Source organism: Neovison vison, chromosome 14, assembly GCF_020171115.1.
Source record: "Neovison vison isolate M4711 chromosome 14, ASM_NN_V1, whole genome shotgun sequence".
NCBI lineage: Eukaryota > Metazoa > Chordata > Mammalia > Carnivora > Mustelidae > Neogale > Neogale vison.
The window spans coordinates 11,854,812-11,871,539 of NC_058104.1; the positions used below are offsets into that span (position 1 = coordinate 11,854,812).

At 60.2% G+C, this 16,728-nt stretch overlaps 1 protein-coding gene across 3 annotated transcripts in view; it reads left to right on the top strand.

Annotated features, from left to right (window-relative positions):
• The window catches only part of CLIP2 (CAP-Gly domain containing linker protein 2), a 65,275-nt gene that overhangs the window by 31,111 nt on the left and 17,436 nt on the right, over window positions 1–16,728 (top strand). For all 3 annotated transcript variants that reach the window (XM_044233270.1, XM_044233269.1, XM_044233271.1), the window contains exons 5-9: window positions 7,713–7,837; window positions 9,263–9,476; window positions 10,235–10,432; window positions 11,255–11,358; window positions 12,969–13,029. In XM_044233270.1, coding sequence (XP_044089205.1) covers window positions 7,713–7,837; window positions 9,263–9,476; window positions 10,235–10,432; window positions 11,255–11,358; window positions 12,969–13,029 — 702 coding nt within the window. The remainder of the gene's footprint in view (window positions 1–7,712; window positions 7,838–9,262; window positions 9,477–10,234; window positions 10,433–11,254; window positions 11,359–12,968; window positions 13,030–16,728) is intronic.

The following is a 16,728-nucleotide window of genomic DNA, read 5'->3' on the forward strand; positions in this document are numbered from 1 at the left end:
CTACACCAGGCCTGTCCTGGAAAAGTCTGAGACCGGACGTGCTCAGGAGCTCCGGCCCAGGGTCGGGTGGTTCAGACGCCGAATCTGCTGTGACGCGTGACCGTGTTTGCTGTGGGGGGAGAGAACTGGGTCACGGGAGCCTGAGGGACTGCCAGCCGAGTCTTCCTACCAGGGACCCCTCTTCTCTGGCAGTCCCTGGGACTGGGCCAGGTTGAAAGGGGAGCAGCGGCCCCCAGATCCTTAGAAGTCTGGAATGCGGCAGCAAGGCAGTGCTTCCCTTGTCACCTGCTGTGGTCGGGCCTGGGCTGGGGGTGGCAAGGTGATGACAGGAAGGGATCTTGTCCCGCTACACCAAGCCCGGGGCTGGGGTGGCCCCCAGAACCACAGGGTTGGGAAGGATAGCACAACACATGGGACGGTCTCAGAAGGGGGTCGCTGGGCTTGGGTGGGAGAAGCCAGTGGGGGGTGGTCAGCTGGGGGGAGAGGTCCCGTGTGTGTCAGTGAATCTTCCCGAGGGACAGGGGTGACCACATGTCTGGAGCACCAAGGCTGAGTGGAGAAGGGATTCCAGGGTTCCGGGGTTCCGGGGTTCCGTTGTGGGGACCACAGGAGGGTATCGCTGTCTGGGATTCTCCTTCCCTACCCCAAGGACCTCCCATAAGGCTGAGGTTCCCCCTGGAGGCATATGGGAAGAGCATTTGGGCTGGGGCAGGGGCACGAGAGGAAATGTTCACGCCCATTGCCTTGTTGGATCCTCAAGCCCACACTGGGTACAATTTTATCCCCACTTAGCGGGTAGAGACGCTGAGGCTCAGGGAAGTTTAAGAACTTGCGTGGTAACTTGCCAAGATGCAAACTAGCCCCTGAAACCTGCCTTCCGCACTGTGTCTACCCTGCTGATCTGTCTGGGGTCTGTCCCTCACTTCCCTGGGGCTGCTTTGCCAGCCCGCTGCCCTGTGGACAGCAGCGCTCCCTGCGGTGATCTGGCGGTGGGCGTGGCCAGACCTGGTCCCTGCCCTCCGGCGGCTTACAGTCCATCAGGGGACAGAGACGGTGATCCATGTGATTGCAGACGTCAGGGTCTCCTTGTGGATCTGGATACGTGCCGTGAAGAAATGCAGTGACTTGAGAGCCCATCGCGGAGGCTTGACCTGGTCGTCTGCATCCCCGAGGCCAGTGCTAGGACTGAGATGCCGGGAATGGACGGAGAGAAGCAGAAGAGTAGGGGGGCTGAGCCGAGAGCAGGGGAGCAGGGGCAGGACGGTGCCTATGAGGCTGGTGTGGGCTGACCCTGCCGGGCTGGGGCCGGAACTGGAGCGGAGGGGGTTTGCTCTGTTTGCAGAGGGAGCCGTGGAAGGGTCTACGCAGCACCACAAGCAGATCCATGATTTAAGCACAAGATGGGACAGGACGGGAGGGGGCGGGAGCGGAGAGTCTGGGGCTGCTGTGGGACGGGGAGGCCGGACTCTCAGGGTCTGGTTAGCGTCACGTGAGTTGCCCTGGTGTGGTCTGCGACCTCTTTGGTGGGGACGTGGAGGCTCCGGTGGGGGTTATCGGCCAGCTCTGCTTGGTCCCCAGGCTGGGGGAGCGGGGAGGTCGAACCCCAGTTTGATCCTGTCTGGGATTTCCCCTTGCACCTGCTTCCCCTTCAGAGAGTGGGAAGTAGGCATGCAGGACAGGGCCGGAGGCGGACAGGCCTGCACGATGTGGGCGTTGCTCCAGAAGTGTCCGCCAGGCCCTAGCCCGTCAGCAGGGCTGGCAGCAGCCAGAGCACGCAGGCCCTGTGGACTTCCCAGCACGTTCTGTACCTAGTCTTTGGGGTCCTGCCTTAGAAGGTGGGTGTTCTCTCCCATTTTACAGAGGAGAAAACTGAGCTCAGCCCAGGGTCACGCAGCCGGGGGACGAGAGACCATTCAGTTCTGTATACAGAAGCGGGATATCCTTGGATTCTGGGTGGAGGGGGGAGAACTCGAACCTGGGGTTTGTTTTCTGCCGAGAGGATAGAGCCCACGGGCCTCCCCACCCCATCCTCGTCCGCAGCTTCTCTAGCGCTAGTCCTGCAGCCCGGTCCGCTGCGCACTGCCAGGATCCAGCTGGCCTGACCGGCCCCCCAGCTTGCTGCTTCCCTGTGCCTGCTCTAAACACCGGCCACGTCGCCTTCCTGCCCCGACCACGCCCTTGAGAAAATTCCATGCTACCCGTGGGGTACTATAGAGGCCGGAACTTGTTTGAGGTCAGGGACTCTAGGAAAAACAGTACCCAGGAAAAGAAACTGCTTTGCACGTTTTCTAAATCCTGTGATCTTGTATGTGCGCTAGCTGGGCCCCTCCCAGGCTCTTGGAAGCGGCCGGCGTAGAAGGTATTAGCTTCCCCGGCCGATCTGAACCGGGCATGAGGGGTTTTCACGTTCATTAAGTTGAAGCTGTTCTTGAGAGATACCTATGGATCCTGGTTTCACGGGAGGCTACCCCCCAAGGTCCACATACTAACTGAACATGGGTAGGCTGGTTATGTATGCGCTCTGTGCCTCAGTTTCCCCGCTTGTGAGATGGGCTAATAGTTCACGGCCACGTGCGCAGTGTTTAGAAGGTGTGTGGCTCCGACTAAGCGCCCCGAAGCCTTAGTTCTTTTCTGCATTAAAGTCTCCTCATCTGCATTAAAGTTATCCTTGGCCATGGGGGGTGGGGAGGGGGTCCCAGCTGCAGCAAGGGGCTCAGAGCTCAGAGAGGCTCCCTGAGGTGACACAGTGGCTCGTGATGACCTGATGTCCTTGGCTGTCATTGGTCAAGCCCTTGCTGGGGGCCACTCTGTGGTGACCGGTGGCCTTGCTTTTGTCCTTTCCCACCTCTCTGCTGCCCCGGTACGCCCACGGAAAACTGACCCCAGCCTGGAATGCCTCCAGCAGTGAGCTCTTCTGACCCCCGCCCCCCAGACTCCCACTGCGCTCGGCCCTGGCTCTCGGTCTGGGGACTGCATCTGGGGCCCTAGTCACCATCCCCCCCACCCCTGTGCAGGACCTCGTTTTTCCCCTAATGGTCCCCCTTTCCCTGCATGGCTCTGCTCACTGCCCCCGCCTTCGTCCACTGTAAAAGCCAAACGATCCCTGATCCCTTCAGCCATGCCCACTTCTGTCTTCCCTCTGGCTAAACCCCTCGAAAGGCCCGTCTGTGCACACGGTCTGTACCGCCCCCCGCCCCTGCTCTCCTGCACCCTGTGCTCTGGGGAGACCACTGCCCCCCAAGGCTGCCAGGGATCTTCACGCTGCGAACACGACAGCCAGTTCTCCGTCATGGCTTCGTTTCGCCCCCCGGCCTGGCAGAACTGGCCACTGTGCCTCTCCCCGCCTCCTTCTAGAAGCACCGTCTTCCCACTACTTCTCAGATTCCACACGCGCCCTGGCCCGCTGCCAGCTCTCCGGCCCCCATTCCCTGCTGTTCCTCTTCTCAGGTCAGGTCAGAACCCTGGCCTCAGCCTGTCTCCCCTGTGTTCTCTCCCTGATGGGACCGTCTGGGCCTCTGACCTAGAACATTCCAGGCACTTGGGGGCGTCCTGCCGCCTAGGCTTGGATCTCCTGCCAGCTCTTACATCACACCACAGCCCCTGCCTCCGAGCTCGTGTTATTTTCCTGTGGCTGCTGTAAGAGGACCACGAGCCAGGTCCTTAAGGGAAACAGGTGCCCGCTCTCACAGCTCTGGGCGTTAGAAATCTGGGGTCTGAGGCGTCCCCGGGGCCGTGTGCCCCAGTGTCCGCGGGCGCCTTCACATTCTTCCCTCCGTCTGTCTTCCTGCAGGGACATGAGTCCCATCCCTTAGGGCCCACCCTGATGGGCTCTTCTTCACTGCATCCCTTCTATAGGACCGTAGGGGGTCAGGACTTGAACATGTCATTTTTGGGGACACAACATGTCACACATGACCAAAACGCAATTCAGTTGTTTATCCCCCGTACCCTGTCCTCCCCATCATATTCATCCTTGGGAACGTGCACCTGCGTCTCTAGCTGACCAGGCCAGGAACTGGGGACCCGGCCTTGGGCCCTGTTCTGTCTCCTCCCCAACCACGGGACCCATCGGGAGGTCTCTGGTGCTGATCTCTGAAACACCCCCAAATCTGTCCCCCTCCCACCGTCTCCCCGGGCAGCTGCTCTCTCTTGGACAGCAACGCTCCCTCCTCGTCACCACCCTCCCCCAGGTCCCAGAACCCCAGAGGTTCCCATCTCACCTGGGATAAAATCCACCTGCCTTCCCGTGGCCCGCAGCCCCTTGTGACCCCCGCCCACTGTCCGATGACGCGGCTTCCCTCCCTCCGTCCTGGCCGGGCCCAGCTGCCCCTGCCGGCTCTCCTTCCCTCCCGTGTCCCAGGCCGGCTCCTGCGCCGGGGACGCCGTCCCCCAGGGCGTCCCACAGCTGGCTGTCCCACTTCCGCTAGGCTGCGCGCCTCGGGCTCTCTGGGATAGAGGGCTCTGGTGTCGCTCTGCGAGCCCCCGCCGGCCACCTGGATTATTCACTTCCTCCCCCACTGCCTGCACCAGACCCTGGGGCCAGGAAGGTGCTCGAACGTACCTGCTGGGTGAATGACTCAGGGCCCCGTGGGTGGCCCCAAACCAGTGAGGCACCACGGGCACCGTGTCGGGGCTCCACAGGCTCCCCTCACTGGCAGAGAAGACCCCCGAGGGGCCGCCCGCCTCTGTCCCGTCCACTCCCCGGGAGCGACCCATCTCCCCGGCCAGCCTTCCTCCTGGCAGCAGCCCCACCCCTGCCTCTGCACGCTCCCCTCCCGCCCCCCAGCCCCCCGGCAGGTGCCGCTCCAGCCTCGGACACGAGCCCCTCACAGTCCCCCGAGCAGCCCTGCGAGGGGGGCCGGCTCGCCCCCGCCTCCTGACGGCAGAGCTGGACAGATGACCGGCCGCAGAGGCAGATGTTTTAAGTGAGTCACAGTTCTGACTTCCTCAGAGAAAAGCCCCTGAGGACCAGAGGAGCTCGGCCTGCCCCCCACCATTGCTCCGAGGGACCCCAGATCTAGCTGGTGCTCGGCCCAGGCGGGCAGGGACTCCAGGCCCCCAAAACCCACGGGTGGTGGAGATGGGGAGGGCTTCTTTCTTTCTCTCCCTCTGCACCTCCCCCGCCATTCTCTTTCTCTCGAATGAGTAAAATCTTAAAAAACAAACAAACAAAACAAAACCTGTCAAGCCATGAAAAGACACCGGGGAATCTTAAATGCAAATTGCTTGGTGACAGAAACCCATCTGAAAAGGCTCCACACAGGGCCTTGGTTTTAACCACTGACCTTCTGGAAAAGCCAGATGTCACGGGACAGTAAAAAGATCCGTGGTTGCTAGGGGTTGGGGGGTGGCCGGGATGAACAGGTGTGGCCCGGAGGAGTTCTAGGGCCGTGAAGCTACTCTATTATGCTGTGATGGTCGGTGCTGGTCATTCTACGTTTGTCAAGACCCCCGGAACGTCCACCACCACGAGAGAACCCTGATGTCGTCAGCTGTGGACTTGAGTTCTCAGGAGAGCTCAGCCAATTCTCTTCATCTCCTGAGCGGGTTGCAGAGAGTCTTTGGATGGGGGTAGGGGGGCACAGGGGAGGGAATCCCAGGCAGGTTGGATTTAAAAAGGTGGATTCAGGGAACATTTGGATCCTGAAGGCTGAGCCCCCTTCCCGGCTGGCTGCTGCTGGAACGCTGGCTGCCAAGCCCGTGCCCCCCTCGGTGACGAACACAAGAGGCTTTGCTGGGGATGGCGGCCGGTCCTCTGGGAAGCTCGGGAAGGTCACACATTAAAATTTGGAGGAAGTGCCTGTGAATATATGAACATGACTCTTCGGTGCACAGAAAAGCTCTGGGAAATGAAAAAAAAAAATCTGATGACACACGTAAAAAACCACGAAGTCTTAGAAGACGAATTTAAGGAAATCTCCCTGAAAGTAGAATGAAAAGACAGATGGAAACAAAACTCCCAGAGAGCCCGTCCAGCACCTCCAACATATAAACGCAGCGGTTCTGGAGAGAGAAAACAGGAAAAGGAGGAGGAAGTCAAGTATTTCTCGGTCGGAAGGGCCCAGGGGAGCCCAGGACTAGAGGCTCCCACCCTGGACCTCCCTGGGTATCTGGGCAACCCCGGGTGCAGACAGCGAGCCCTGTGGGTTTCTGGGGCGGGCAGACGGGCTCACCCGAAGGACCGGGACTCCGTTGGACTTGAAATGTCTTAACAGTCCTGTGAGACGGGAGCCTTCGAATGCCCGAGGGAAGGGACCCAGCCGTCCCCACTCCGGAGTGAGGGAAGCGAGTGTTCACGCAGTGACTTACACATGGATGTTTCCAGCAACGTGGTTCACACGAACCAGAAAGTGGGAACCTCCCAAATGTCCAAGAGTGGGTGAACGGGCAGACAAAATCTGGTGTAATCCGTGCGCTGGAGTTTTATTTGGCCGTCGATAAGAAGGATCCTGATGAGTGATCCTCATGGTGGTAGACCTGGGGGAGGTTTGCAATCGCTACGCCAGATGGAAAAAGACTGGACGCTAAGGGTCACCTACTGGTGATTGCATCGGTAGGAAATGCCCCGAATGAGGTGGTCTGCGACACAGGAAGTACAGGGGTGCTTGCCGGGAGCTGGGGCTGGGTCGGAACTCCTGGGGGCCGGGTTTCCTTTTGGGAGTGATGAAACTGTCCCAGGATCCCAGAGCAGTCAGTGATGGTTGCAAACGAAAAGCCACAGAATTGGACACTTTATTTAAACAGGTTAAAAATGGTGAATTTTGATGTTAGTGGAATTTTCACCTTGATTAGCCAAAGGGAGGCTAGAGTAAAAAATGATGTCGAAAATTGCAGAGGCTCGAAGAGTTTATTTCTTTGGGCACCTTTTCTTAAAAATAAGGAAGTAAATTGGAGCGCCCGGGTGGCTCATTGGGTTAAAGCCTCAAGTCACCATCTCAGGGTCCTGGGATCGAGTCCCGCATCGGGCTCTCTGCTCAGCGGGGAGCCTGCTTCCTCCTCTCTTTCTGCTTACCTGTGATCTCTGTCTGTCAAATAAATAAATAATAAAATCTTTTTAAGGAAAAAAAAAAGGAAGTAAACGAAGAAAAATGGAAGACCCAGGATCCAGGCAGGCTGAAGGCAGATGCTTGACCCACTGAGCCACCCATGCACCCCTCAAATAGACCTTAACCGTCCTTAAATGTACCATTCGGTAGTGTTCAGTGCATTCACGTTGCTGTGCACCCGACCCACGGGGTTTCTTCCTCTTGCAAAACAAACTCGGTTCCCATCAAACAGCTCCCGATTTCCGTCTCCCCACCCACTGGCGACCACCATCGAACAATGTTTAAGGATGACGTTTGTTGACACTCCAGTATGGGGCAGACATAAGTATTTCATCCTCGGGGAGAAAAATAAAAGGAATGTTTTCTACAGATGACGAGACTGAAGCTCAGAGAGGTCAGGTAACTTGCCCAGGCCCACACAGCTGGTACGCGGCAGAGGGTTTCCATGCAGGTCTGTCTGTCTGTCTCCAAAGTTCTTGCCTGGGACAGGCCCGGGAAGTCCCGGTAGCTGAGGCCCGCTGCCCTTGGGCCTCTTCTCCTCTCCCCACTACCTTCCCTGTCCCCTGCACACCGGAAGGGAAGGATAGGATGAGCAGCTGGATGGCCACGCCGGCTCTGCTTGGGCTCAGTGCACCCTCCGGACCGGACTCGTCTGTGTGCCAACAGGTTGGCGGGACGAAGACCGGCGTGGTGCGGTACGTGGGGGAGACAGACTTTGCCAAGGGCGAGTGGTGTGGCGTGGAGCTGGATGAGCCCCTTGGGAAGAACGATGGGGCGGTGGCAGGCACCAGGTATGGTAGACGTCCCCCGGGCTGCCTGGGAGGGGCTCCTCTTTCCCTGGGGTGGGAGTGGGGGCTGGGGAATCTGAGGAAGCCGGTATCGAGGCTCCCGGTAGCTGAGCCGGGCACCACGGGAGAGGTGCTGCCACCTTCCTTCTGGCTGAGGAATAGCATCCCCATTTTACAGATGAGAAAACAGAGGCCAGAGAGGTCATTGCTCAAGGTCACACAGTCACGGACAAGTGCTGGGAGAGTTGTCGGTTCTGTGTTCGCTCTTGCATGCCACGTGTGGCTAGGTGGGGCGGGAGCCGTGGAAGCGAGAGGGAGGGCTGACAAGGGAAATCATCTGCTACTGTCTCAGGCCTACAGCTCCGGGTAGGGTCACCGCTGGGCTCCAGGTCTCACGCCCTCTCTGATTAGAGGGAACTGGCTGCCTGGAGTCTGGGGCCGGGGCTGTGAGGTTCTGGGTGAGCAGTCTGGCAGGGGCATGGGGCTAAGGCCGGGCAGCCCCCCGTGCACCGGCTGTCCTGGGGCTGGCTTGTGCCGCCTCTGAAAGGGAGCGGTCACTGGGCTTCAGGTCAAGCTCTGGGGGAACAGCCCTCCTTCACCCAGCTCTGGCAGGAAAGGAGGCTCTTTCTGTGGAAGGTCTGCTGGGTCCGGGGAGCGGGGGGCAGTCCTAGTAAAGATCCTCCTGTAGGAAGTACGGAGGCGCTTTCAAGGTGAGGCAGGAACTGGACGGGACCGGCTCCCCGGCCCCTGGTGGAATCCGAGCCCTGAGAGGTTTTGAGAGAAGACAGGCCGGCGTTCCCCTGACAGCACTGCGCCTTCCTGTTGGCAAGCTGGGCGTTTCTCTCGACTCACTCTTGCCTTCGGAATTCGGGGGCCGGGGGGCAGTAGCCCCCCACCTCCAAGGTGTCCCCCTCAGGTTTTGGTTGCTGCACACTGGGAGCTCTGCGAGCAGGGGTCAGTGGGGTTCCTTGGGTCTGGGGTGACCTGCGGGCCATCATGAAAGTGGGGGCTGCAGATAGGACTGGGGAGGGCTTCTGAATGGTGTGTGGGAGCCAAGCCCAGAAGACTGGGGAGTCCGATGCTGGCATTGCCTTTAACCAGCTGTGTGACCATAAGCAAGTTCCTTAACCTCTCTTAGCCTACATCTCCTCATCCGGGAAACGTGGATGAGAGTAGAGTGGCTGGGGATAGGAATGGGCATGGGTGGGTACTCGGATAATCATTATTCCCCCAGCCCCCTCCACGTATGCCCAGTGGCTCTTTATGGCTACAGAGACTCTCCGGCCCAATTCCCTCTGTTCCCTTTCTAGGAGTCCCCTGTATTGGTCGTGGGGTGAGGGTGTTGGGCCCCGAAGGATAAGCGACTCTGCTGGGGGATACTAGGCTCTGGGCCGTGACGACAGTGTGAGTCCCTCCTGCTTCCCCCAGGTACTTCCAGTGCCCACCCAAGTTTGGTCTCTTCGCGCCCATCCACAAGGTCATCCGCATCGGCTTCCCGTCCACCAGCCCGGCCAAGGCCAAGAAGACCAAGCGCATGGCCATGGGCGTCTCAGCGCTGACCCACAGCCCCAGCAGTTCCTCCATCAGCTCTGTCAGCTCCGTGGCTTCCTCCGTGGGGGGCCGGCCCAGCCGCAGCGGACTGGTGAGGGGGGAGCGGGGAAGGGGTACCCTGGTGTGTGTGGGGGCGAGAGGGTAGGGACAGAAGGATCCGGGTGTCCCATTCTCCCCTGACTTGCTGTGTTCCACGTATCCCAGTGTGGGGTTTTGGCACAAAGGTGAAAGCTTAGGGATCCCTAGTGGCTCAGTCAGTGGAGTATGTGACTCTTGATCTCAGGGTTGTGAGTTCAATCCCCACATTGGACATAGAGCCTACTTAAGAAGGGGAAAAAAGAGATGAAAGTTGAAGTCTTTTAATAGGAAAGATTGATCCATTTACGTTTATTGTTATTTTTACATTACGGATTTGTCAGCAGCCTTACCCCTTCCCTGGGAGTTAAGGAGGGTCATGCAGATACAGGACAGGTAGTATGGATGGGGGGCAGGTTGAGGGCAGGGAGTTCCAGGTGGTCACAGGCACCCTGGGTGAGGGGAGAAGGCAATGCTGCCCTGCTGGGGGCATAGAGCCTTCGGGGCAGTCCAAGTCTAGGCGGGGAGTCTAGGATGTGTGCAGAGAAAGTGGCCCAGGTGAGGCAGAGCCCCGGTGCTGTGACTGTCAGGGGTCAGTCGGGCTCTCCCAAGAGCCGGGAGCTCCCAGCATCTCGAACGTCACGATTCCCCCTACATAAGAGTGCCGAGGGCACTGGCAGGAGGAGCAGGCGCCCGGGAGGCGAGGCGCTCGAGCCGTAGTCTGGACGGTGCTCCAGACCCCTGAGTCCCGCCTGCACCCGCGCCTTCCCGCAGCTCACGGAGACCTCCTCGCGCTACGCCCGCAAGATATCGGGCACCACTGCCTTGCAAGAGGCGTTAAAGGAGAAGCAGCAGCACATCGAGCAGCTGCTGGCTGAGCGGGACCTGGAGCGAGCCGAGGTGGCCAAGGCCACAAGCCACATCTGCGAAGTGGAGAAGGAGATCGCCCTGCTCAAGGCGCAGCATGAACAGGTGGCTGGGCCGGTGGGGTCGCGGGGGGGGGGCGCGTTGGGGGTGCGCCCGGGTCAGCCTTGCTGGGCACCCTCACACAGAGAATCCTAAGACCTCTCCTCCTCCCCCTGGCGATCCGGAGCCTGGCTCTAGCGGGCTTTTTCCTATTTAACTAGAGTGGGAGCACTTTCTAGGTCATGGAAAATTCTTCCTGTTTTCGCGGCTGCGTGGCCGTCTATTGCAGGCTGTGTCCTTACCCGCGCAGCCACTCCCCTGTGGTGGCTCAAGTTATTTCCAATTACTCACATCGTCTAAATATACTCAGGTACACATTTTTTGGTCTGCCTCCGTCCACGTTCCAGATCGTGCTTTCGGGTAGATCCGTGTGTTGGGTTCAGGGCGGGGAGCCCTCTCCCATCGACTTGGGTCTGTTGCTGTCACCTGCCTCTCTTCCCTTATGGAGGAGTTTGTCTCCTGTGTGACAGATCCCTCCTGGGTCCCCATCCCCACTGCGAGCCTGACTCCGCCCGGCCTCCTGGTGATAAAGGCCAGGCTCCCGCGTGTGCTGGGACAGGGGCCTTCCCAACACGGCAGGTCTTGGGCCCTTAGCAGGCACTGGAGTGCCGGGTACTGGGGACAGGTGGAGGTTCCCACCGGTGAGCCTGGCCTGTGCTGTTCCTGGCGCTCAGCTGGGCTGTCCTCCCTTAACAGCCCATGGGCTGTGCCCCTCCAGCGGGGGTGGCCGGAGTGGCAGGCCTGGGTTCTCGCTTGCATCCCTCCCCCGACCCGGACCCCAGGCCCAGGAGGGGGCTGACGCCGCGCTGGCCCTTGCTCGGGGCCCAGTATGTTACAGAAACAGAGGAGAAGCTGCAGCGGGCCCGGCTGCTGGTGGAGAGCGTGCGGAAGGAGAAGGTGGACCTGTCCAACCAGCTGGAGGAGGAGAGGAGGTATGGGGCATCCCTGCCCCGGGCCGGGGGGTGTCTGAGCTCTGCAGGCCGGCCCCTCGTCCGCTAAGTGGGGTGATGGTCCCCATCTCTGCAGGCTCGAGGGGTCACCACATCCGTCCGCTGCTCTCCTTCCTGACCGGGAGGGCGGGGGGTTCGCTGCACCTGACCTGCCAGCCAGGACAGCACATCCTGAGGGGAACTTGCGGGGTGGGCTCCCCCCACGCCGCTGCACCTGCAGAGCATCCCCCTGGGCTGGGTCAGGTCCCCGAGGCTCAGAGAAGCAGCTCCAAGAGGCCCCTCCGGAGTTACCATGAGTCCGGGAGGCGGCTGTCGCCCCCAGGTCACAGATGACAAAACGGAGCTCAGACGGGGCGGTCTGTTGATGATGGCGCTGGTTCTTTCTCTCCTGCCCCAGCAGCCGGTGGGGACCATGGTTCCCGCCCTGCGGGCCTGACTTGGTCCTGGGTCAGAGCAGGACAGAGCTGACAGGGCTTCTCTTGGCCCAGGGTCCTCTCCCTGTCCCCTAGCCCACACCCAGATTTCTTTTCTTTTCTTTTTTTTTTTTCTTTAAAGTTTTTATATTTATTTATTTGAAAGAGACACACAGAGAGAGCGAGCTTGAGCAGGGGGGTAGGGAGAGAAGCAGACTCCCCACTGAGCAGGGAGCCCGATGCGGGACTCGATCCCAAGGCCCTGGGGTCATGACCTGAGCTGAAGGCACTCACTTAACGACCGAGCCACCCAGATGCCCCCCAACACCCAGATTCCTGGGGCTCCCTCCCCTCCCCCATGCCTCAGGCAGCCCCCATGCTCAGCCCCGCCTCTGGGCTGTTCTGGAGCTCTTAGCCAAGGCCTGTGAGCCACAGGCTGCTGTTACTGTCTGACTTGGAGAGCGAAGGGCTTATTTATATCTGCCTGAGACAGTTTTCGGGGCCCACACATCTGGTTCCCATGGTGACACACCGGAGGCCAACAAACAGAAAACTCGAGGCTGTCCTGGGGGCTGTGTTCACCGAGGGCCTGCGTGCGGGCCCCTGGGCTTGCTGGGTGACCTTGGGCAGGTCTTCTTGCCCTTGGAGCCCCCGTCTCCCCATCTGTGTGCCGGGAGCTGTCGGGAGGCCCCAGGACGGGCAGCTCCGTGCGCCGTTGCGTGCCCGCGTCTCCCCTGTGCCATCTTGGCACGTGGGTGGGTGACTGTGGGAGGCAGGGCAGTGGGGGCCCTTGTTAGGGAGCAGCTCCATGGCTCCGGGCCCCGATTTTGTGGGGAAGGGATGCGAGAGTGGTCAGCGGGGAAGAAGCCCACACCCCCTCCCTCCCCGAGGATGGCAACAGGACAGCCCATCCTCCCTCGTCCACAGCCACCCTAGGCGGGAAGGATGTCGCCTGACTTGCCCCCGTTTTAGAGAAGCCCGTGGTCTGAGAGTACAGCACGGGGCCGGACGCTGGGAGGGCTGGAGGTTTCCAGGAGCCTCTGCCCCAATCACCATGACTCTGGGACGGTGCCTCCTCTGGGCCTGAGTACTGGCTGGCGGCCTCGCCCCTCCCTGCCCTCATTGAGGTACGGCCCACCGCTCCGAGCCCAGCCCGCTCAGCCCCGTCTCCCCCTGCAGGAAGGTGGAGGACTTGCAGTTCCGGGTGGAGGAGGAATCCATCACCAAAGGAGACCTGGAGGTAACGCCCGCCCCGCCCCGCCCCTGCCCGAGCTCCACTCCCCACTGCCCTCCCCCAGCCCTTGCCGGGCACACGGTCCTGAGGACCAGGCAGCAGCTCTGGCCTCCCCGGGAGGGGGCTGGGGACATTAAAAGGGGGAAATCCAGAAGAGGCCCCTGGGAGGATGGGGAGGGGCAGGTCATGAGAGACTCCGGTGTTGGGGGGCGGGAAGTGGCTCAGCTCCTCTGGGCGGGGTGGGGGGAACAGGCCTCCTTTTGTTTGGCTGCCAGGTGGGGTGGACTAGGGTACCCTTAGGACATGGTGGCTGGACTCCCCCGTCCCTTCTTTGTTGGACAGTCGCCCTAGAGGTGTCCCGTGGGTTCTTCATTTGCCTTGGATTCCGGGTGACGTTTGGGCTGGAAGTAGCTTGTTGTTGGGTCTCAGGGCTTAGGGGTGGCACAACAGCCCCAGAAAATCAAAGGGACTCACCCAATCAGGGAGCGAGGCTGCAGCCCCTGGGGTCAGGACCCGGGACTCCTGGCTCCCGAGCTCCGCCGTGAGGAGGACCATTAGGGTGCCTCCTGTGTTACAACACCTGGACAGGTGGTCCGGGCAAAGGTGAGCCTTTCAGTCCCTGCTCACCCCACCCGTTCTGAGCCCATCAGTCAGTGAACGCCCCCCGCCACCCCGCCCTCCACCGCTTCACACAGACCTCAGGGCTCACGCCGCCAAATGAGCTCAGGGCTCATCTGGGTGTGCAGGAGTGCCTCGCTGCTGTGGTCTTCCCAGCTCCCTGGGAGGTGACAGGGAAGAGGGGGCTCCTGGAGCCACCAGATGGGGCGGGGGACAGTGAGTTCAGTCCTCCACACACCGGCCTGGCCCTAACTGGCCCCCGGCAGTCCCTTCCCTCCCCAGGCCTCCCTTTTCTCATCTGCAAAACGAGGAGGTTGAACTAGGTAGTGATTCTCAGACTTGAATTCATTGCCTAGAGGGCGTGTTCAGACGAGGTGCTGGGCCCAGGCTCGCTGCTTGACAGGTCTGGGATCTGAGAACTGGCATTTCTAGCAAGTTCCCAGGTGATGCCGCCAGTCTAGGGAACATACTTGGGGATCACTGAACTCAATCTTTTTTTTTTTTTTTTTTTTTTTTTAAGATTTTATTTTTAAGGAATCTGTACAGCCAGGTTGGGGCTTGAACTCACAACCCTGAGATCAAGAGTCACGGGCTCCACTGACTGAGCCAGCCCGGCGTCCCTATACTAGATCATTTCTGAGCCCCAACTGGAAACTACAGTTTCTGATTTTGTGAAAGAGCTGCCTTAAGGGCCCGTGGCTTTGCTGCCCAGCAGAATTGTGCCTGTGCTTGACCTGTCCCTGGGTGACCCTGGCTGGGGGAGGGGTGCGTGTGATCGGGGTAGGGTTCCTGGCGGCTGCCCCCAATGGAGCAGATTTTACCACCTAGCTGTAAGGATGGATATCGGGGTACAACCCCCATGTAGGACCCCAGCCCAGCGTGACGACGTTGTCCTGTAGGTTCTGTCTCAGCCAAGGGGGCGGGTTGAGTGGTTGCCTGTGGCTAGCTCTCCTGCCGGGCGGCGGCCCTCTTTGCAGGCATTGGGGTGGGCTTCTGGAAAAGGCACCTGTGCTTGCAAGAGACGGAGACCCCTCCTGCGCACGTCACTCGAGGGGGGTTACTGAGAGGCTACAGGGAACTGTCACCGGCAGTTCAAGGACCTAACGCAAGAAATGGCATCAGGAGCCAAGCCCCTTCTTTGCTCAGAGGTTTCCTTCTGCTCCCGACTCGTGGTCAGTCTCCACGTCTGTCTGTCTCTCCGTTTCTCCTCTAGCCTGTTGTATCTCCTGGGCTCTAAGCAGGTTTGCTTCCTCCTCCTGCCCCAACCTCCCGCCTGCCTTCTGCAGTCTCCTGGCCCCGCCCACCTGCCAGCCTCCGGTCCCGCCCACCCACCTCTGGCCCCGCCCACCCACTGCCTCCTGGCCCTGCCCAGGGTCCAGCACCGCCTCCCACCAGCACGTGCCTCTGTCCTCTGGTCTCAGGCTAGACAATGAGCCCGCCGGCTTTGGATCCGGTGTCCATCCGGACGCCTTCAGCCCCAGCTGGGAGAGACCCTGACAGACGGCGACAGCCAGCCAGTCGGGGGGCACCGGGGTCCCCTTGCTGCTGCTTTCCTTGTGACCACATTCATGACGACCAGAACGCAAATGGTCCCAAAGTTCTGCTCACACCCACCCATCTCGGGAGTAAAAAATAAAGCGCAGCGCATTCCTGTGAGCTCCCGGTCTCGAGCCAGCTGTCTCCCCATCTCTCTGCTTGGCCTCCTCCTGGCCTCACTCCCTGGTTCCAACCTTAGCCTCCTTCCAGATCTCTAAGTGTCGGCCTGTCCCAGGGCCCCTTTGTCCCCCGACCTACACTGTCCCCGAGAGCGTCAGTCTGTACCGTTCAGCATCCTCTGTGAGCTCACGATTCCCTCGCTCCCCCGGTGTGCACACGGGCCTGCCTACCGGACATCTCCCCCAGGAGGGACCACGGTGCCAGCAGCAGCCTCTGGGGGCTGCCGTAACAAATGACCGCAATTCAGCAGCTTAAAACAACGCAAACTTACTCTCTCGCTGTTCTGGAAGCCAGACATCTGAAATCCAGGGGTTGGCAGGCTTCCTTCCTCTGGAAGGCTTGGGGGAGAGCCTGTTCCATGCCTGTCTTCCCGCTTCGTTGAGGCTGCTGGCAAACCCTTGGCTTCCCTCAGCTTGAGACTGAGTCACTGATTCTGTCGTCATGTGGCCTTTGTGCCTGTGTGTTCCTGTGTCCCTGACTTGCCTTCAAATAAGGACACCGGTCACTGGGGTTGGGGTCCGTTTTCATCCGGCATGACTTCATCTTAACGAGTCACACGTGCCGAGACCCTTCTTCCAGAACAGAGTCCCATTCGGAGGCTGCAGGTAAAGGTGAGGTTTTGGGGGACACTATTCAACCCAGAGCATTTGTTCTGGTAGTCGCCCCCCCCCACCACCCAATCCCACAGGTGGTTGCTTAGCTGACTCATCTTGAATCTTTCCTTCATCCCTCTGTCAGAAATCCTGACCTTGACCTTGCCTCTGACCTTCTCTGCCTCCCCACGGGCCGCCTTCCTGGGCCAGGCAGGCCCCCGGCACCTTGCCGCAGACAACCGCAGCAGCCTCTGCTTGGCACCTCCGGTGTTCTCTGCTACCCGCTCTCCTCACCGAAGCTTTGCAGGTTTTACCGCTGGGAGGTTTGGAGGCTACACGTAACTAGGGAAGAAGGACAAGGAGCCCGCATCACTGGCCGGTCCGCGGGCTCTGCGGGCTCAGTGACCGTCAGCTCATGGCCAGTCTTCTTCCAGTACGGCCCCCCCCGCCATACCAGCCCCCTCTCAATGTTGCAGTAAAGCAAACCGACCAGATCTCTTAAGAAGGGTAACCAGCCCCTGCCGCTGTCATGCTCAAACCTCCGACACCACGAGCCCAGGTAAAGGGCCCAGAGGAGCCCCTTGGGGACCCGGCCCCGTGCCCCTGGGCCGCAGGCCCGTGAAATTCTCTGTTCCCGGACTCTCCAGGCTCCGTCTGCCTCTGAGCTACTCCGTGTGCTGATTTTTGCTTCTCCTTCGGGCCTCACCTCCCACGGTCTCTCTCGGAGACGCCCCCTCTGCCTCGCCCCCTCTGCCCCTTCGGTGGTACGTCTGTCCGC